At 47.4% G+C, this 21,547-nt stretch overlaps 1 protein-coding gene across 2 annotated transcripts in view; it reads right to left on the bottom strand.

Moving 5' to 3' along the window:
• Positions 1 to 15,050: 15,050 nt before the first annotated feature.
• The window catches only part of VRK3 (vaccinia related kinase 3), a 23,559-nt gene continuing 17,062 nt past the window's right edge, over positions 15,051 to 21,547 (bottom strand). For both annotated transcript variants that reach the window (XM_006868225.1, XM_006868224.1), the window contains exons 9-12: positions 20,079 to 20,211; positions 18,272 to 18,392; positions 15,623 to 15,681; positions 15,051 to 15,199 (exon numbers count right to left, since the gene is read on the bottom strand). In XM_006868225.1, coding sequence (XP_006868287.1) covers positions 15,051 to 15,199; positions 15,623 to 15,681; positions 18,272 to 18,392; positions 20,079 to 20,211 — 462 coding nt within the window. The remainder of the gene's footprint in view (positions 15,200 to 15,622; positions 15,682 to 18,271; positions 18,393 to 20,078; positions 20,212 to 21,547) is intronic.

Here is a 21,547-nt window from a genome sequence, read left to right on the forward strand (position 1 = left end):
CCCAGATTACCCAAGCATTGCTTGTGGGTCAGAGGAGAGGAAAGTGGAGGTCTCCTACTATTACAAAAACAGTAATGTTTACCCACTTAGGACTCCTTATATCTGATCATTTTTTAAAAGTATTTTAGGATCCATGCACGGACTGTAGCTAAGTGCCATCGCGGAGGTTCTGACCAGTGACCTTGTGTAGGGTTTCTGAGGAGCAGCTGGTGAACTTGAACCACCGGCCTTGTAGTTCAAAGCAACTGTGCAGTCCAGTGCATTAACCCACCGCGCCACACCAAGACTCCCATGCGTGGACTAGTAGGAACTGTTTCTTCTTTAAAGAAGGTTACTCTAGATAGAAACTCTTACAAAGTGCAGTAACCCAGTGTCACTGAGGTAAAAACATGTTACAAACCAGTCTTACCTTTTCCCTTCTAAGAGATAACATAAAGCCCAGTCGTTTACTGCTTGCTTTGATATGTGTTTGCTAGGAGAGAATTTTACTTCCTTAAATTTGAAAATATTCCCACAAAGTCTTGTTGAAAACTGTTTATCTGAAACTAGGACAATTATGTTAAGTGCCATCAAGTTGGTTCCAACCCATAGCAGCCCTGTATAGAGTTTCCAAGGAGCAGCTGGTGAGCTTGACTGCCAACCTTGTGCCTCAAACTGACCTTGTAGTCCAGTGGCATTAAAGCGCCACACCCGGAGTCCTAGAACAATTATGGTTGGTTGATTGCTGGTGTGTTGTGGAGTCAGTTCCGACTCGTAGAGACCCTGCATGGGGTTTCCGAGGCTGTAAATTTTTACAGGAGCAGAAAGCCTCATCTTTCTCCTGAGGAGCCACTGGTAGTTTCGAATTGCTGACCTTAGGTTAGCAGCTCAACTCATAACCACTACACTACCAGAGCCCCTAGAGTCCTAGTGTGGTGTTGTGGGTTAATGCGCCAGACTGCAAAGCTGTTTGAACTCCAGGGTCGGTGGTTCAAGCTCACCAGTGGCTCCTTGGAAACCCTATACAGGGTTACTATGGGCCAGAAACGACTCGATGGCACGCAATAACAACCATGTTCCTAGAACAATTGCACTTACAAATATTTCTTGGATACTCACCTTCACTTGGTAGACAATGCCTCTTGTGTCTTTTGCTGCTTTTTTGCAAGATTAAGGGTAACAGAGAGAGCCAATAAACTTATCTATGTTCAAAAAACATGTGGTGGAATAGCAGCCTATCAAAGATGTCCATGTCCTAATTCCTAGAGTCTAAATATAATACCTTACATAGCAAAAAAGGATATTACATATGTGATTAAATTGAGGATCTAGAGATGGGGAGATTATCCCAGATGATCTGGGTGGACTCAGTGTAATCACAAATGTCCTTAAAAGGAAAAGAGCGAGGTAGGAGGACCAGAGATTTAAAGAGGCTTTACTCTGAAGACGCAGGGAGACTGCATGAGCCCAGGAATACAGACAGCCTCTGTTTAAGTTGGTTCTGACCATAGCAACCATGTTTTGGGTTTCCTAGGAGCAAATTGTGGATTCGAACCGCCGACTTTGTGATTCAAACTGACCCTTCCTTCGGTCCAGCGCATTATCCTGAAGTGTCACACCAGGGCGCCATCTAGAAGCGGGAAAAAACAAAGAAATGGATTTTTCCCTAGAGCCTCCAGAAGGAACACAGCTTTGCCAACACCCTTGGTGTGGCGCTGTGGGCTAATGCGTCAGACTGCAAAGTCGTTTGAACTGCAAGGTTGGTGGTTCAAGCTCACCAGCTGCTCCTTGGAAACCCTATACAGGGTTGCTAAGGGTCGCAATCCACTCGATGGCACTTAACAACAACAAAGGGCCTATTTTGGAGTCCTGGTGTGGTACTGCGGGTTAATGCACTGGACTGCAAGGTCGTTTGGGACAGCATAGTCGGTGGGTCAAGTTCACCAGCCGCTATTCAGAAGCCCTATACAGGGTCCCTATGAGTCGATACTGACCTGTACCCTGGAAACTATAGGGCAGTTCTACTCTGCCCTCATGGGCTCGCTATGAGTCCAACTCAACAGCTAACAACAGTACACTGTGTTAATGAGAAACGATTTCTTACTATGCATCGTGGTCAGCACAGGTTTGAAACCTTTCGGTAGACAATCCTCAGCGTCTGCTCATCGATTTCCAAACAAAATTGCCGCCTTTCAGCCTCAGGATTTCACCTACCCAGATCAAACGTTTCTCTGGGCTCTTCCCATAGTGTGGTCATACGGTGACTTCGCTTCCAGGAGGCGTCCGCGAGCCACCGTGAGCGCGTTTTTTTTCCATTCTAGATCCAGACCTGTGGGAGGCTCGTGTAGTTTTATTCCGATCACATGTCCGGGAGCAGAACGCGGCAGGATGGCTCAGCGGCCAAGACGCGGTGTTGTGGGGTTTTTTGTTTTTGTTTTTTTTGGGGGGTGTTGTGTTTTGAATTCCTCCCTCCACAATCGATTAAACGTCTGCTGTAGACCAGACAGATGCCCTCCCAGATCTTACTACCTAGTCTGGGAGGATGGAGCATGAACCAAATTCCCCGCCCTCATTGGGAGCCTCCTGCCCGGTGTTGAAGGACCGTGCCTCTAGGGGGCACAACCTGAGGTTCGAATCCCTCCTACCTGCAAACTATGTGACTTTTGGGGCCACTTGCTTCTTGGTCTCACTGTGTCTCAGTTAACCCGTTATACAATGAGAACGGTATTAGCACCTGCTTCCTAGTGCTGTTATGAGACTTAAATGAATTGCTACTTTTAAGGCACTAACATGTTGTTGTTATGTGCCGTGGAGTCGGTTCCGACCCATAGTGACCCTGTACAGGGTGTCCGAGGCTGTAAATCTTTACCGGAGCAGAAAGTATCATCTCTCCCGTGGAACAGCTGGTAGTTTCGAACTGCTGACCCTGAGTTTAGGAGCCCGATTCGTAACCACTACGCTACCAGAGCTCCTTATGTTTGTGCAATTGTTTAAAATTCCCCTTTTAGCGACTGCAGGTCCATACACTACTTATTACTTCCTTTGTCCTGAGACCAGAAGAATGGGATGATATCCAGCTACCATTATCTGAACTTGTTGTTAAGTGCCGTCGAGTCGGTTCCGACCCATAGCGACCCTGTATAGGGTTTCCGAGGAGTGACTGGTGAGCTTGAACCACCGACTTTGCAGTTCAAACGGCTTTGCAGTCTGGCGCATTAACCCACGGCGCCACACCAGTACTCCTTATCTGAACTTAGACAATTAAAAAACTTCTAATGTTGTTTTTGAGAATATACACAGCAGAGCAGATACCAGTTCAACCATTTCTACACGTACATTCAGTGACATAGATTCATTCCCACTTGCCCTTTCTGACTTGTTCCTCTCACATTCACGTCATCTTACTGCCCTCTAAGGTTCCTATGTTGTTGTTGTTAAGTAGCGTGGAGTCGGTTCCGACTCATAGCGACCCTGCACAGGGTTTCCAAGGCTGTAAATCTTTACGGGAGCAGACCACCTCATCTTTCTCCCGCGGAACCGCTGGTAGTTTCGAACTGCTGACCTTGAGGCTCACAGCCTGATTCGTAACCACTATGCTACCAGAGCTCCTTTGGCACCTTTGAAATACTGTTGTCAATTTGTTCTTGTAGAGCTAGAGCTTAACAGCTCTTTGGCTATCTTTCTGTGCTTTTCTTTCTCTTCCTGTTCTGGAATTCTGATCACCCGGAAGTTATTTCTTTTCATGCTGTTCCGCACGAGTCTTAGATTTCCTTCGGAATTTTTCATTATTTTTTTTTTGATAATTCTTCTAGTTTACTAGTATGGAGAGATTTATCTTCAAGCTCACTACAATGGACTTCCATTGATTCAAATCTTTGCCCTTACAATATAGTGTCCATTTCTGAAATCTTAGCATTAATAATCTTCTAGATTTCGATTTGCAGGTTTTGTATCGTCTCCAATCCTTTATCTATTTTGTTTGTTCCTAACGTGTTGTCCTGAATTCTTCCTTGCTTTCCTTGACCTTTCAATTATTTGGAAGTAAGACTCTTCATCTTGAGCTGTGAGCTCGTTTAAAGAATATCTATATGAGATCAAGCAACAGGACTTCTAAAATGCAGAGGAGATATTTATAGAGGACGTTGTTGTTGTTAGGCGCCATCAAGTTGGTACTGACTCATAGCAACCCTAGGCACAACAGAACCTTACAATCGTCGCTTCTGCCACGGTGCCAATCTGTCTCATTAGGGGTCTTCCTCGTTTTCGCTGACCCTCCACTTTAACAAACATGTTTTCCTTCTCCAGTGACCAGTCCCTCCTTATAACATGTCCAAAATATGAGAGATGAAGTCTGGCCATCCTGGCCTCCAAGGAGCACTCTGTTTGTTCTTTTGGCAGTCCCTGGTACTTTCAATATTCTCCTCCAACTTTATAACTCAAAATCCATCAATTCTTCTACGATCTTCCTTATTTACTGTCCAACTTTCGCATGCATATGACGTTACTAAAAATGGCTTGGGTCAGGCGCACTTTAGTCCTCAAACTGACATCTTTGCTCTTGAACCCTTCAAAGCAGCAGATTTGCCTAATGCAGTATGTCATTTGATTTCTTGACTACTGCTTCCACGAGTGTTGATGGTTGATCTGAGCTAAATGAAGTCTTTTGACAACTTCAATCTTTTCTCTGTTGATAAAAACGTTGTCTATTGGTCCTGTGGTGAGGATTTTGTTTATAGAATAGAGAGCCTAACTCGATGGCGGTGACACAATACAAGCAGACCTAACAAGAACAGTGGCACAGTGAAACCAAAGTAGCCAATGTCTTGAGCTGTACCTGTAGATGTTGAATGTATGTATGTTTTGTTATGTATATTGTCACACACATACACACATTTCCATATTGTAGAAGACACAACTGAGAACTAGAGTCCAGGGAATGAATCAGAATTTTAAGGCCATTTATCCCCACTTTGGGTGAGGATCTCACAGCTGAGTCCAGGAATTCTGATTCCTGGTCCTGGCCCTTTTCCTCCACACTGTGCTCAGGGTAGGAGTGGATCCAACTGTTTTTCATGCCTTTGGGGGCTGCTGAATCCCAGGGTAAAATCCTCCATCAGAACTGGGACACAGTCCAGGGCTGAAGTGAGACACTGTCTCTGAATGGACTAATTTAGTAGACTGTGGAGTGAGTCTTGATATGGTGCTGTAGGATAAGCACTGGACTACAAGGTCAGTTTGGACCGCAAGGTTGGCGATTCAAACTCACCAGCTGCTCCTCGGAAACCCTATACAGGGTCGCTAAGAGTTGGAACTGACTCAATGGCACTTAACAACAACAGCCCTGAATCATGGCGACCCCATACACAATGGAATGAACTTGTGCCTGGTCTTGCATCATCCCCGCAATCAGTTGTGGGAACCTTAAGGACAGTTGTTGTTTTCATTGGCTGACTTTTGGAAGGAGGTTGCCAAGTTATTCTTCCTAGCCCATCTTTGTCTGGAAGCTTTGCTGAAACCTGTTCAACATCAAAGCACCATGCAAGTGTCCACTGACAGATGGGTGGTGGCTGGGGGTGATGTGCATTGGCTAGAATCAAACCCAGGTCTCCAGCATGCAAGGCGAGGATTCTCTCACTGACCCACCATGGCTTCATGGAACAGACACACAAGTAGATGCATCATTTTAATTGGGTGCACTTCATCGAGATTCCAATAAGCACAGAATGCTGAAGTAAAATGAACTGACCCATAGTATTTATAGAGCTCCATTGTCTTCCCATTGTGGAGAATTATGACGTGGAGTCATAAAGTAGATAAAAAACACATGATAGGCAAATAAGTAAGCTGTTATAGGGGAGAAAAACCCTGAAATTCACATGTATATTATTATTGTTGCTTTTGGTAAGTGCTGTCCAGTCCAGTCAGTTCTGACCCATAGCGACCCTTTCACGAGAGCAGTCAGTGGGTTTGAACTGCTGACCTTGCAGTTAGTAGTCCAGTGCTTATCCTACAGTGCCACACCAATGTATATTATGTTGTTATTAAGTGCCTTCCAGTCAGTTCTAATGCATAGCAACCCTGTATAGAGTTTCTGAGGATCAGCTGATGGGTTTGAACCGCATACCTTATGGTTAGCAGTCCAGTGCTGATCCTGCAGTGCTAACACCAGGACTCCATGTATATTGTTGTAGTTGTTAAGTGCCTTTAAGTTGGTTCCAGTTCATAGCGATCCTATATAGGGTTTCCAAGGAGTGGCTGGTGAATTTGAACCGCCAACCTTGCGGTTTAAACCAACTTTACGGTCCAGTGCATTATCCCACAGCACCCCACCAGGACTCCATGGATATTGTTGATAGGTGCCAATGAATCGGTACCAACTCATAGCGACCTTATCGTGCACAGCAGAACGAAACACTGCCTGATCCTGGGCCAACCTCACTATTGTTGCCATGCTTGAGCCCACTGATGCTGCCAGTGGTGGTGCAATGGTTAAGCACTCCGGGATTCAGGTCGGTGGGTTGGACCCACCCAGCAGCTCAGCAGGAGAAAGACCTGGCCATCTGCTCCCCTGAAGTCTACAGCCTGAGAGACCCAATGGAGTGGGGCGGGGTTCTACTCTGTCACGTGGCATTGCTATGAGTGAGAATCATATTTATCCCAATGTGTGTGTTTGTTTGTTTGATGATATAATTTCACAACTGTATGCAACTGCCTGAAGTTGTGAAATACCAAAAACTCCCTGAAGGAAGAATCCTAAAAAAAAAAAAAAAACCGTTGTTTTTTCTTGTTGATTGTGGCTCACAGAATGGCCCCATAGGGTTTCCAAGGCCACCAATCTTTATGAGAGTTAATCACCAGGGTTTTTTTTCCCTTGAAACTGCTGGTAGGTTCAAATGGCTGACCTTTTGATAGCAGCCAAACACTTACTAACCAAGGAGTCCTGGTGTGGCGCTGTGGGCTAGTGCGGCAAACTGCAAAGTCGTTTGAACTACAAGGTCGGCGGTTCAAGCTTATCAGCTGCTCCCTTGGGAACCCTATACAGGGTCGCTAGAGGTCGGAATTGACTTGATGGCACTTAACAACTTACAAACCACAGTGCCACCAGGGCTCCTCAGTGTCCAGGTCTGAGCAAGTCCCTGTCTTCATCACATCCTACCATTCTTGTGCGTCTATCACACTTTGTAATTAGAAAGTAAATTCATAGGCCACAGATTCCCTATTTGCTTCTCTCACCATACTGCAAGCTGTTGTGAGGTCAGGTCAGGGATGGTGTCTCCCTCTTCTCAAATCAAATACCCCAGGCCTGTCACGGGGCTGTGCTGGAGTCCGAGAGTCCTGGGTGGGATTCTGGTCACACCACTAATTCAGTGTGGGGTTCTGGAATGTCTCCTTAGCCTCTCTCTACCTGTTTCCTCATCTTGACCAATGTGGGATACTAAGCACCTTCCCAGGAGACCCTGAGTGGCATCAGTGGTTAAGTACTGGACTAGTAGATTAAAGGTTGGCAGTTTGAACCCCTCATAGGTACCCTGGAAGACACAGCCTGGCAATCTGTGTCCAGAAGGTCCCAGCCTTGAAAACCACTCTGCACGTGAGGGGTCGCGAAGAGTCACTAAGACACGATGGCAACTGCCAACACAAGGGAGTTCTTGGTTTGTTTTTGGTAGGATTTATGAGAGTAGCAATGGAGCAGCCAGGGTCAGGTGTTGCTATGTGCAGTCGAGCCAGTTCTGACACACAGTGACCCCATATGCCAGAGTAGAATTACCTCATAGGGCTTCTGCTGCTGTAATGATTTTTTCTTGTTCTGTTGCAACCTTTACGGAACCAGATCTCTGATGGAACCTTTAGGTCAGCCTCTGGGTGGGTTCCTTTGGCTCAGCTGGTGAGCACTTGACAGTTGTGTCACCAAGGCTCCTTAGCAGGCATGATTGCTTACGTATTTGTTGAATGAATGAAGGTCTGACAAATGTTCACAGAATGAATGACTCAAAGACCAAAGTGCTCCAATTCCAGGTTCACCTGGTGAGCCTACTTGCCTTCACCTAGCCCCCAATTATTCTGCTTTGATCTCTTACTTGCCCTTCATTTAGCGTCACCAGAAGGAGTCCTAGCAAGGCAGCTCCCCCCTACCCACGACCTGCCCCCGGCTGTGGCCACCACCCCCTCGGGGAGGACTCAGAGCTCCATTATGCCTCCCTGGTTTTCCAGAGGCAGAGACCTTGCAAGGCTCAGGGCCAAGAGGCCAGCAACATCACTGAGTACTCGGAGATCAAGGTCTGCAAGTGAGGACTTGCCCGGAGCTCCAGGTTTGGCTGCAGGGCCCAGGACTTCCCTGGGAAGGGGCACTGAAGGGGGATTCTGAATCAACAGCCCTCCAAGTGAATTGGGGCTCTGGGGCTTAATGCACTGGACTGCAAGTTTGGTTTGAACTCACCAGCTGCTCCTTGGAAAGCTATACAGGGTCGCTGAGGCAGAACTGACTTAACAACTCGGTGCTGTAGAAGCACTGGACTGCAAGGTCAGTTTGAACTATAAGGTCCGCAGCTCAAGCTCACCAGCTGCTCCTCAGTAACCCTCCCTATACAGGGTCGCTATGAGTTGTAACCGACTTGACGGCACTTAACATCAGCTACAAGGCACTCTGGTACCGTAGTGGTTACGAATCGGGCTGCTAATCTCATGGTCAGCAGTTCGAAACTACCAGCTGTTCCGCGGGAGAAAGATGAGGCTTTCTGCTCCTGTAAAGATTTACAGCCTCGGAAATCCTGTACAGGGTCGCTATGAGTCAGAACCGACTCCAGGCACATAGCAACAACATCAGCTATACTCTTCACTTATTGGCTGTCGTTTTCTGATATTTTGCATTATGACAATAGTAAAAAAGTTACTATCCAACCATTTTGGGTCTTAACAAGGAACGTCTGAGCGTAACAAATGCTGGCTGAGGCAGGAGACTAGCGTAAGGCTGACTGGGATGGAAGGCTGAGGTTATGTGTCAACTTGACTGGGTCATGATTCCAAGTGATCAGGCAGCGAAGGAAAATGATCACATTTGGCAGCTGAGGAACTTGGTAGTTATTAATGATGTAATTTTGCAGTTATGTAATTAATCACCCTGCACTTTGTGATTTGACTTTGTTGTTGTTAAGTGCCGTGGAGTCGGTTCAGACTCATAGCGACCCTGTACAGGGTTTCCGAGGCTGTAAATCTTTACGGGAGCAGAAAGCGTCATCTTTGACTTGACTTGGACATCCTTTATTTCGCATAATGCTGATTTTCACATAATGACCTGGTCTTCGGAACATGACCAGGTTTTTAAGGCTGTAGATCTTTGTCGACGCAGGCTGCCACATCTTCTCCCCCTGAAGCAGCTGGTGGGTTCAAATCACCAACCGTTCAGTTAACAAGCAAGTGCTTAACCTTAGTACCACCAGGTGGACTCGATGACACCCAACAAGCACACGGAGTGTCACAGTGGGGTCATGGGCAGAACTGAGCTCCACCCTCAGCCCCATCACCGAGAGCAGGAGCTCCGCTTCCTCCTCTGTCTAATAGGCACAGGGAATGGTAATCACAGGGTTGTTGTGAGGGGTCAGGGAAGTAGTTAATGTAACACACCTGTTGTGGATTGAACTGTGCCCCCAGTACACATAGAGTTCTGATGTGGCACTGTAGGATAAGCACTGGTCCACAAGGTTAACTGGAACCACTAACCTTGTGGTTCAAACTTACCTTATGGTCCAGTGGTGAGGTTTTTTGTTTTTTTTTTTTACACTGAGGTGCAATCCACGCTGAAGGCTGTGCTCTTTATCTTCATCAGTAAGTTTAAGTCCTCTTTGCTTTCAGCAAGCAAGGCTGTATCATCTGTATATTGCAGGTTGTTAATGAGTCTTCCTCCAACCCTGATGCCATGTTCTCCTTCATATAATTCAGTTTCTCTTATTATTTGCTCAGCATACAGATTAAATAAGTGTGGTAAAAGCACACAACCCAGGCGCACACTCAATTTTAAACCATTTGGTGTTCCCCTGTTCTGGTCGGACTGCCTCTGAGCACAGTTAAATTTTATATACATATAATATTTGCTTCATTCCCTTTCTTCTCCTGTTACTTATCATAAAACAGATGATGTGTTAACTTTGCATCCTCTTGGAAAGGGGTCAGTGTGTTTGCAGTTGTATGCAAGACAGTCGTACCAGGTTAGGTGGAAGTCTGACTTGTTGTCTTAATTACACATGGTTTAAGGACATGTACGTTATTGTTAAGTGCCATTGAGTCAGTTTCAACCCATAGTGACCCTGTATAGGGTTTCCAAGAAGTGACTGGTGGGTTTGAACTGCTGACCTTGTGGTTAGCAGTCCAGTGCCTACCTTCAGTGCCACAACCGGACTCCAACTGACAGAGGGTGGACTATGATGGCTTATTGTGTCCACATGGTGAGGCTACAGTACCCAATCGATAGGTAAAATGCCAGTCTAGTCGGCCTCAAGTAAAGCAGATTACCTTCTATAATGTGGGTGAGCCTCAAGCAATCAGCTAAAGGCCTTTAAAAAAAAAAGGTAGTTTCCCTAGGATGTGTTCTACCTTCAGAGTATAAATGGAAAATTTTTCAGAATATTCTTACGCTTCCCGTTTGCCTGACTGGTGAATTGTGGGATACAGACCTGCAGGAGTGTCCAGATTGTTGCCTGACCGATGAACTGTGGGATTGTCTCCAGGCTGTTTGTTGTATGACCGATGGAACTTGAACAAGTCAGTGTGTCCCTGGCTAGATCTGCATCTAACGGGTTCTGTTGCTCTAGAGAGCCCTGACTAGGTCATTCTGGTATGTCCTGTTCACTCCACATCCCCCATCACATAACCCATAATAAACACGTGCAGAACGTGCTGAGTAAAGGGAGGATGAAACTTGGCAGAGAGGAGAGGCGTAGAGATGGAAGACAGAGTGGATAAATGACTAGATGGATGCAAGTCTGAGTGAAGGGTATGGAAAGATACACAGAAAGGATGAGCAGATGGACAGGTGACTAAAAGGGTGAATACCACTGGAATGCTCTCTGTAACGTTGACGGTTCAAACCCACCAGCCACTCTGGAAATCTGATAGTCGCTAGGGGTTAGAACAGACTCGATGACACTTAATAAAAAGGTGAAGGGATGAATGAGTAGATGGGTGACTGGAAACAAGAGTGGAAGTGGGTAGATGAGTAGATGGACAAACAGGTAGAGGGATGTCTGAAAGCAAACTTGGGTGATAATTAAAGGGTAAATAGGTGTATGAAAGGGGGGTGGTGGTGATGTGCCGTGGAGTCGGTTCTGACTCATACTGAACCCATACAGGGTTTCCGAGGCTATAAATCTTTACGGAAGCAGAATGCCTCATCTTTCTCCTGTGGAACAGCTGGTAGTTTCGGACTGCTGACCTTGAGGTTTGCAGCCCAATTCATAACCACTACGCTACCAGAGCTCCTGTATGAAAGGGTAGCTGGATGGAAAAATGGACAGCTACACAGAGGGATTGACAGATGGACAGTGAAGTGCAGGGATGGGTGAAGGAAGGGGTGTCTATGAAGTTTGCATGGATGAATGACAGTGAATACCTACCTGTATGAAAGGTTGAAGGGAATGAATGGGTGGATGGATGGAAAGAAACTGGCAGCTAAGATTTCCCCAGGGGAACTTGTGTGGCAGACCCTAGACTCCCCAGCTCAAATCAAACAATTTATTCCTGAAGCAGTGATGGAAACGGTAGGCAGGGTCCCCCACTGAGGGTCCAGCCCTGCCCCTGCCCATGAGTCAGGAGTCTCCGTACACACCCCAGCAAATGACTGGAGACAAGGGGGAGATTCACATTATCTGGGGCAGATCCATGGGCTCCCTGAAGCTAACTGGGACTTCCTGCCCATGGAAGCAGCAGGACCTCACATTGAAGGGCTCTCTCCAGAAAGAAGACCTGTCACCAGCAGCAGGCCATGAGTCACATTTCTTCTCTTGTCCATGTCAAACTGCAGGTTCTGGGAAGTTCTGGAACGGTCTGAAAGGCAAAAAGAATGGCTGGCTATGTCTTAGTTATTCAGAAATAACCCTGGAGTCCCTAGAGGGTGCCAGGCCCTTTGTAGGCATTGAGGACACCACCATGAAAAAGAGGGGCAAGAAGCCCTCTCGGAGTTTCAGATTTGAAGTGGAAACCCAGTAGATGCTTCTTGGCTGGGCCAGGGGGTGGGTGGGTGGGTACATGGTGAGAGGATGGGTGGGCGGGGTGGAGAGGCACTTCCCTGGGGTGGTGAGCTGGGATGACCTTGGTGTAGGACAGTGTACCAGGGATGAGCACTCCTGTCAGCAGGCTCGGCCTATGTGAAGCTGCCCAGGTGGGATCAGGCTTCCTCTAGTCTGGAATCCAAGGGGAGGGTGGGGTGGCCAGTGCAGAGAAGCGGGGAGAGGGAGCAAGCTCTGGGGTAGCTGGTGGAGTGGATGGTAGAGGGGCGGTTTTGTTGGTGCACAGTGGATGGGACTAGAGTGGGCAGTGGGCTGCAGAGGAGGGTGAGGGTGAGGCCGGGTCACTCCAAGGCCAAAGCAGGGAGCTGCTCTGGTTACTCAAGAGACCACCAGGCTCCTTGTATGGGGTCTCCTTAACTACCCTGTGCCCTAACCAAACTGGCCACTGTGTCAGTGGGCCCGGGAGGCTGAACATGTTGAGAGTTTCCATTTCCATTGTACTGGGCGGGCTGGAGGGTAATGTAAGGTAGGTGTCATGGGATGAACTGCATCCCCCGTAAAGAGACGTGTAAGTCCTACAGCTGATAGCTGTGAACTTGTTTGGAAAGAGGGGTGTTTCCTTTAGTGATGATGATGAGCTCAAACTGGAATAGGATGGGTCCTAACCCTTACCCCTTCTCAATGGTGTCTTATACAGGTGAGTGTAAGGACAGACACACACGGAGTAGACACATGTGAGGAGCTGGCCACAAGCTAAGGAACACGCGGGATTAAAGAAGCTGAATGAGCCCAGAAAGGTTCATTCTAAGAGGTGGCAGAGAGTGAGCACAGTCCGGCCGATGGACGCCCTGAGTTCGGACTTCCAGCCTCTGGAATGGTGAGAACATGCATCCTACCCCTGACCACCACCCTCTCATGAGTTGTTTCGGCTACAGCTGGCCTCAATTACTTGGTGATGGTGTAGAACATCTGGCTTGAACAACTTAAGTGGACAGAAATGTCTGCAGACAGTGTCTCTCTCTCTCTTTTTTAACAGGCATTATCTTGAGGCTGCTTTCAAGGTCTTGAAGCTAGTCAGGCCTAAAGCTTCCCTCTTGGAATTTTTAGCAACAAGAATCAATCAATTCTGTTTTGATTTCAAGCCAATCTGAGTCAGGTTTTGGCTACTTGCAGTTACTGGGGTTTAGAAAGTTCAGGAGCTCTGAGAACAAACCCGAGTCTGATGGTGACGCTGGTCCCAGCTGGAAACACTCAGGAGGATCTGTATGTGCACCAGGATTCATAGCAGCACTATTCATAAGTGTAAACCGTGGAGTTAACCCACTGGGCATCGGCAGATGAATGGGTCAACCAAATAGGGTCTATCCATGTAATGAATGGAATACTAACTACTTTCCTAGAAAAAGAAATGAAGTTCTGATGCATTCCACAATAAGGCTGAATCTTGAAAACATTACAGTGAGTGAAATAAATCACTCAGAAAAGGACAGGTAGTCTAGGATCTCACTGATACTAAAATCTGAGGAGCCAACATTGTGAAGAACACTTCATTGTGCTCATAAGGAACCTGTACACAGACCAAGAGGCAACTGTTCAAACAGATAAACGGGCTACTGATTGGTTTAAATTCAGGAAAGGTGTGTGCCAGGGTTGTATCCTTTCACCATACTTACTCAATCTGTCTGCTGAGCAAATCATTCAAGAAGTTGGCTATGTGAAGAAGAATGAGGCATCAGGATTGGAGGAAGGCTCATTAACAACCTAAGATATGCAAATGACACAACTTTGCTTGCTGGAAGTGAAGAGGAATTGAAACACTTACTGATGAAGACCAAAGATGGATTACATCTTTACCAACATAAAGAAAACACCAATTCTCACAACTGGACTAAGAAGCAACATAATAAACAGTGGAAAGGCTGAAGCTGTCAAAGATTTCATTTTACTTGGATCCATAAACCAATGCCCATGGAAGCAGCAGTCAGGAAATTAAATGACATACTGCACTAAGCAATGCTGTAAAAGATCACTTTAAAGTGTTAAAAAGCCAAAGAGAACACTGTGAGGACTAAGTTGGGTCTGATCTAAACCATGGGATTTTCAATCACCTCCTGTGCATGCAAAAGCTGGAAATTAAGTAGGGAAGACAGAAGAATTATTGGTGTTTTTGAATTATGGTGTTGGAAAAGAATATGAAATCCACCATGGGCTGCAGGAACAATGGACAAATCTGTCTTCCAGCTCTTTAGAAGTGAGGTTGGTGAGATTTCATCTCACCGAATTTGGACATGTCATCAGGAGGGGCCAATTCCTAGAGAAGGACATCATGCGTGGTAAAGCAGAAGGCCAACAACAAAAAAAGAGGAATACCCTTAACAAGATGGACAGACACAGTAGCTGCAACAATGGCCTCAGATTGTGAGGCTGGCGCAGAACTGAACAATGCTTCGCTCAGTTGTGCAGAGGATCGCGATGAGTTGGAACTAACTTACTGGCAGCTAACAACTGCAACAGCAGAGTTGGCAAACGGAGAGAGATCAGTTGAAGAGAGGTTGCAAAGGTTGGGAGGGACGGGAAAAAGAGGGAAATCATTGTTTAGGAAGTGTGGAGCTTGTGTTTACGTGGATGGGAAATTCGGCAATGGGTTTTGGTGATGGCTGTACACCATGATCGATACAACTGTCCACATGAAAAATGTTGAAATGGTAAAGGCTATATCACCTATATTTTTACAAGAAAACAAGCGGCATCTGTGAAGCTGACTTTTGGGGTGACTGAAGAGGAAGTGTTCAGAGTTGGGGAAGTGGAGAGGGAGACAGTGGGACTCACAGTCTCTTCTGACCTGGACACCACCTATGGTACCATGTGCAGGTCCACAGGGTCGTAGGCTGACACCCTCAGGTCTTGTAACAGAGCTTCCAGATTGTTCCTCAGCATGGCATAGGGTGGCTTCTCGTCGTACTTGAGGGTCATCACTGCCTTCAGGTACTCCTTCAGGGTCTCTGTGGTCAATACACCCCACACACACACACCATGAGAAAGATCTGAGCAATGTCCCCAGCCTGGAACCTGGGAGGGAGAAATTCTCAGAGGACACCAAATATTGATAACATTCTTCAGGCACCGACGTAGACAATCTCTAAGATCAATTATTCTTAAATGAAGAAAAGGCAAGTTGGAGACCAATATGGTTTCATTAAAAAGAAAAAAAAAAAGTGAGGGGGCTTCAAAAAGTTTGTGGAGAAACTCTTTGTATGTAAGAGGAAGAAAAACAGGAATAGGCAGGCGTTCAAGAAATGGAATGTGTGGCTAGTTGCCTCTATGAACAACTGCCACTTGTGCCATGAGACCAGAGGAACTGGATGGTGCCTGGCTGCCATGACTGAACATTTTGATAAAAGATTCCATACCCGTCCCCTCGGTACCTGAGGACTTGTTCCACCCGCAGCACTTTTCCACCAGGGATTCTGGGTTGTTCAAGAACCTGGTGAGAATAGAGGTGGATGTGAATGGTCTTTTAAGGGAGGACAGTCTACTTAAGTGGAGCTCCATGGCTCCATATGATAAGCACTGGACTGCAAACCACAAGGTCTGAGTTAAGCCTGCCAGCTGCTCCACAGGAGAAAGATGAGGTTTCAGTTCCTGCAAAGATTCAAAGCCTCATAATCCCTACATGGGGTCACTACTGTGAGTCAGAACTGACTTGGCGGCACTTAACAACAATCTTCTTAAACAGAATGATTAAACACACACACACATACACACGTGCTGCAGAGGTGAACCTTAGATAAAACCTAGGCGGATTCACATTGAAATTTTATTTTGAAGAGTCTCAACTCTATCTTTGTAGGATAATCACATGGTCAGCAGTTCAAACCCACCAGCTGCTCCAAAGAAGAAACATGAGGTTTTCTGTTTCTGTAAAGATTTACAGTCTCAGAAACCCTCCATAGGGTGGGTCACTCTGAGTAGGTAGGAATTGATTCAGTGGCAGTGAATTTGGTTTTTTAATTAATTTTCATTTTTGTATCTATACAGACATACTCGTGTACATGGAGCCCTGGTGTGGCCTTGTAGGGTGTGCACTGGACAGTTAACCACCAGGTCGGTGATTCAAACCCACCAGCCGTCCCTGGGAAACCCTATACAGGGTCACTGTGAGTTGGAACCTATTGAATTGCACTTAACAACAACAACTTGTGTACACACACACACTTACACACACGGGGCCTTGGCGAATTCTCCTGTCACTTGTCTTACTTTATTTATTTATTTCATCAACAACATCAATGGACAGAGAATGAATAAACACTTGTTGAGTGAGCGGGAAAAGGCCATTCACACCAGGAAAATGTCCCAGAGGGAAAAGGAAGTTACGTGGGGAAGGTAGAGGGGGAGACGATATAAAAACATTGCCACCCAGTGGTCATGGTCCTGCTACTGCCTTTAGTGCGTCTGGAGGGAAAATAACATTACCTCAACACTCTCCATAAGGTCAGCAGTTCGAAACTACCAGCTGCTCCGCGGGAGAAAGATGAGGCTTTCTACTCCCGTAAGGATTTACACCCTCGGAAACCCTGTACAGGGTCGCTATGGGTCGGAACCGACTCGAAGGCACTTAACAACAACACTCTCCAAGGAGGCCTGGTGGCACAACCATGAAGCTCTCAGATGCCAGCCAAAAGGTTGGCAGGAGAAAGACGTGACAGACGTTTTTCTCGGAAACCCTACGGGGCAGTTCTACTCTATCCTACAGGGCTGCTTTGGTCCAGAATCGGCCGTGCTGTCATGGGCTCAGCCTGTCTGAGGGGGGCCTGCATGTCCATGCTGAGGAGGGGGGCTCTGGAGTTACTGGTACTCACACTGCCATCAGTGATACTAGACCAACTGTGAGGACTTGTTTTATTTATCCATTATTTCCTCTTACTGGTGTGGCGCTGTGGGACACGGCACTGGACCGCAAGTTGGTTTGAACCACAAGGTTGGCCCTTCAAATCCACCAGCCACTCCTCGGAAACCCTAAACAGGGCTGCTATGAGTCAGAGGCACTTAACCACACCTGGCTCTGACCTTTTGGGAGCCGATTACCCACTGGAACTACCAACATTTCAGTTAGTAGTTGAGTATGTTTCTGAAAACATCCAGAGAACACACCCCAATTCAACAACGTCTGCATGTACATTTCAGTGACATGCATGGCCTTCTTCAACTTGGGCACCCGCATTCTCGCCCTCCTGTTCCTCCCCATTCACACAAACTCACTGTTCCCTGATGTTCCTATCGAACCTTTCGAGCTGCCGCGGTTACTTGGATCCCACAGAAATAGTTCTTAAAAGAGCAGAAGGCTCAAGGCAGACATGGTTTAAAGAAGACTTCAGGGCTGTTTCTGCTTTAAGGTTAAAATATTCTCTCAGGGAATCTACTTCATTTTTTATTGTTTCCTTACGCCTCCCCCCAACGCCCCCCACCCCCATCCCTTCCAAAGTCAGCTTCCTGTAGACAGGAAGTTTGGCTGTTGTACTGACTCTGAGTCCTAGGACCCAGAACACACCCAGGCACCAGAGGAGGTTGTGGACCAAGCACTAAGTCTGGCTTTCTGTCTTTGGAAATGTGGGCTGCTGAGTCAGTTTTGACTCCTATCAACTCCTTGTGACAGAGTGGCACTGCCCCCAAGACTTTTCTAGACTGTAGTAGTGATGAGGGCAGATCTGCTGAACTTCTGGGTGGCTTTGAACCCCTGACCTGGTTAGCAGCTGAGTGCTTATCGCTGGCCATCAGGGCTCCTCGGAGAATGTTGGGGACATTATTTTTCTGGCAGACTTACCTGTATCCTCCAGCATCCCAAGGAGGTGAGTGCTGAGAGGATGCATCACAGAGGAGGGCACTTAGACTGAAAGGGTTAAGTGGTTCAGCGCGCACCCCCTTCCCCATCAAGGACCAGGAGGGAAGCTGACTCCAGGCGGCCACCTCAGTCACTGGACCAGGCGGCAGAGCACTGTCTGAGGGCTGCTACCTGCTCCATTGCGCCCCCTTCTGGTTCCGAGCTTCCACCCCACCTGCTGGCCCCAACTCACTGCTCCTTCAGCTTCATGATGCTGTCAGTGTTGGGGAGGCAGTTTGTCCATGGCAGGCACCCGCAGAGCCACTTGAGCAAGCAGTAGCCCAGGGTCTGGAGGTCACTGCGGCGGGAAGGCCCTGCGGAAGGAGGGGAAGCAGCTCTGCTGTCCATGTCCATGTCCTTACATGCTCAACATCAACGCACATGAGCTGTCTCATTCGTCCCTTCATTCTCCATTCACCCTGATGGCGAAATGACACTCAACTGTTAACAAAAAGGTTGGTGGTGTTAGCCTACCCAGCCACTCCTCAAGAGAGAGCCAGCAATCTGCTCTAGTCAACATTACCCACTATACCCTAGGGCCATGCAATCTGTTCCCACTCACAGCACAATCCCACAGGACAGAGAGGGCATGCGGTCGCTCTGCAGGAAAAGCAAAGGACTGGGAACCACAAGGTCCATGGTTCGAGCCCACCAACTGCTCTGTGTGAGAAAGATGGGGCTTTCTGTTCCTGCAAAAATGTACAGCCTCAGAAACCCTATACATGGTTGGTATGACTCGGAACTGACTCGATGGAACTTAACAACAACATATCTCAAAGGTGACTGGCTTCAGACAAACCCTACACACATGATGATCTCATGAGCATAAAGAAATCCCTTTTTCCACTGGGATTAAATCTACAGGTATGAGTTTAGGATTTATAACACATGTTTCGGAGGACACAACTAGTCCATTGTACAATAGCACTGGGTAACTGAGACACCAGCTGAGGGGAAGATCAGCCTCGTTCTGACGGGAGGAGTGGATCATCATGGTTTATACCGTCCCTCGCCCAACCCCAAATAAGTGTTGTAACTCTTAACCCCTATACCTACGGTTTCCAAGACTAAATCTTTACAGAAGCAGACTGCTTCATATTTCTCCCCAGGAGCATCTGGTGGGCTTGAACTTGGTTAGCAGCTGAGTGCTTAACCATCTGTACCTCCTAGGGACTCCCCTCAAAAGATAGGCTGGCGCTACCACTTAAGCTAATAGGAGGTCAGACTGGGGTAGGTGGGTCCTCATCCAAAGCGAGGGGTGTCCTTATAAAAGAGAAGAGACACACAGAGAGACAGAGAGAGGCAAAACAGCCCCACAGGAAGACCCATTGTTAAGGAAAGCAACGTTTGGGGCGACCAGAGCCAGGAGGAAGGACAGGGAAGGGTCCTCCCCTAAAGGCTTCAGATTAGACGCAGCCGTCTCCAGACCTGCAGAGCATCAACTTCCTGTTCCCACAAGCCACTATGTTGTACTGCTTTGTTCTAGTAACCTAGGGCACTAACAGTCTCTCCACTAATACAATCTAGCCATCTGCTGTTTGTGTTTTTGAAACCCCTCCTCCTTTTATTTGTCTTCCGTCTTTGAGTCAATTTCAACTCATGAGTGTCTGAGTAGAGCTGTGCCCTGTAGAGTTGTCAGTGGTTGACTACTGCCAGGCCCTTCTTCCAAGGCACCTCCGGGCAGCTCCAACCTGACAACCTTTGGAGCATGTGAACCATGTGCACCACCTAGGGACATCCCTGTAGCAGCTCTGGTGATGTTGTGGATTAAGCACTGGTTGAACAGAAAGGTTGGTGGTTCAAATCTACCAGCTGCACTCCAAAGGAGAAGGTAACACCATCTATTCCCATCAAGATTTAGTCTTGGCCATCACATGGGGTGGTTCTACTCTGTCCTACATAAGGTCCCTATGAATCAAAATCACTCAAAAGCAGTGAGGACGGCAGGAAGGACAGTTGCCCTTGAATGGGGAACCTGTCCCCAGGTCTCTGGCTCTTACCACATCCCTTGTGCAGGTCCATGCTAATGAACTCGAGGTGCCCCTCGTGTGGGCTTCTGCTGCCTTCGGCGTAGGTCACGTGCCGGCCATCTGGACAGTAGCGGAAGGTAAAGCCGTAGCCTACCAGGATCACCTGCAGATGTGGGAAGAAGCCAGGTGGTTAGGAGCTGGGGCTCAGGGGCCACGGATTTCCATTGTTGAAGCAACTCAGAGCAGACCCATCATAATTGATGGCGTCATTGACGAAGATAAAGCGAAGGCACGCTCTGAGCAAAGAGGCCGATCAGGAGAGACAGGTCTGAAGCGAAAAGTCCCCCAGATCATCCACCAACCCTACTGCTCCCCAAACTCACTGCCTAGAAGTAATCCACTAATGTGGTGTTGGGAGTCCTGGTGTATCCCAGCAGGTTAATGCGCTGGACTGCAAGGTCGCTTTGAACTGCAAGGTCAGCAGTTGAACCTTACCAGCTGCTCCTCAGAAACCCTATACAGGGTCCCTATGAGTTGGAAACAACTCGACAGCACTAAACAACAACAATGTGGTTGTTGGGAGCTGCCTTTGAGCAGAGTAGACCTGTCCCTTAGGGTTTTCAAGGTTGTGACCTTTTGGAAGTAGATTGCCAGGTCTTTCTTCTGATCCACCTCTGGGTGTCAGTAGCTGAGTGCTTACCTGTTTGCACCACCCAGGGGCTCCTTGAGCTCTACTCTTTAGTGGCTGTACAACCTTGGGCAAGTGAGGACATGTCTCTATGCCTCAGTTTCCCCATTATGTAAAATGAAGAGCCTGGGTGGTGCAGTGGGATAAGCACTGGACTATAAACCAAAAGGACCCTACTGTCCACCCTGAGATAGGAAGACGAGCCTGTCTGCTTCTGTAACAACTGACAGCCTTGGAAACCCTACAGGGCAGTTCTACTGTCTTGTGGGGTTGCTATGAGCTCAAAGTGACTCGTTGGCAGTGGGTGGTGGTGATGGTGACGATAGTAACAGTCCCCACCTCACTGGAGGTCCCAGTGAACTCAAAACAACAATTAAAGTGTTTATTGGGAAGACTCCTCTGGGAAAGATTTAAAAACCCCATAAAGGGTCGTTGTGAGTTGGAACAGACTCAACAGCACTTAACAATATATACCTTCTTCACTTAAGTGTCTGCATCCGGCTCCAGCACATGGCTAGGGGACAAGTGCTGATGCTCTGGGTGTGGGGCCTACATCCCCTCTTTCCTTGTTGTTAAGTGCCGTGGAGTCGGTTCCGACTCATAGCGACCCTGTACAGGGTTTCCGAGGCTGTAAATCTTTACAGGAGCAGAACGCCTTATCTTTCTCCCGCGGAACAGCTGGTAGTTTCGAACTGCTGACCTTGCGGTTCGCAGCCCGATTCGTAACCACTACGCTACCAGAGCTCCTAGTTAGGTGTTGTGGAGTCATTTACCCTTTATACAACAGAACAAAACACTGCCTGGTCCTGCG

The sequence above is a fragment of the Chrysochloris asiatica genome, unplaced genomic scaffold (assembly GCF_000296735.1).
Source record: "Chrysochloris asiatica unplaced genomic scaffold, ChrAsi1.0 scaffold00116, whole genome shotgun sequence".
In the NCBI taxonomy this organism is placed as follows: domain Eukaryota; kingdom Metazoa; phylum Chordata; class Mammalia; order Afrosoricida; family Chrysochloridae; genus Chrysochloris; species Chrysochloris asiatica.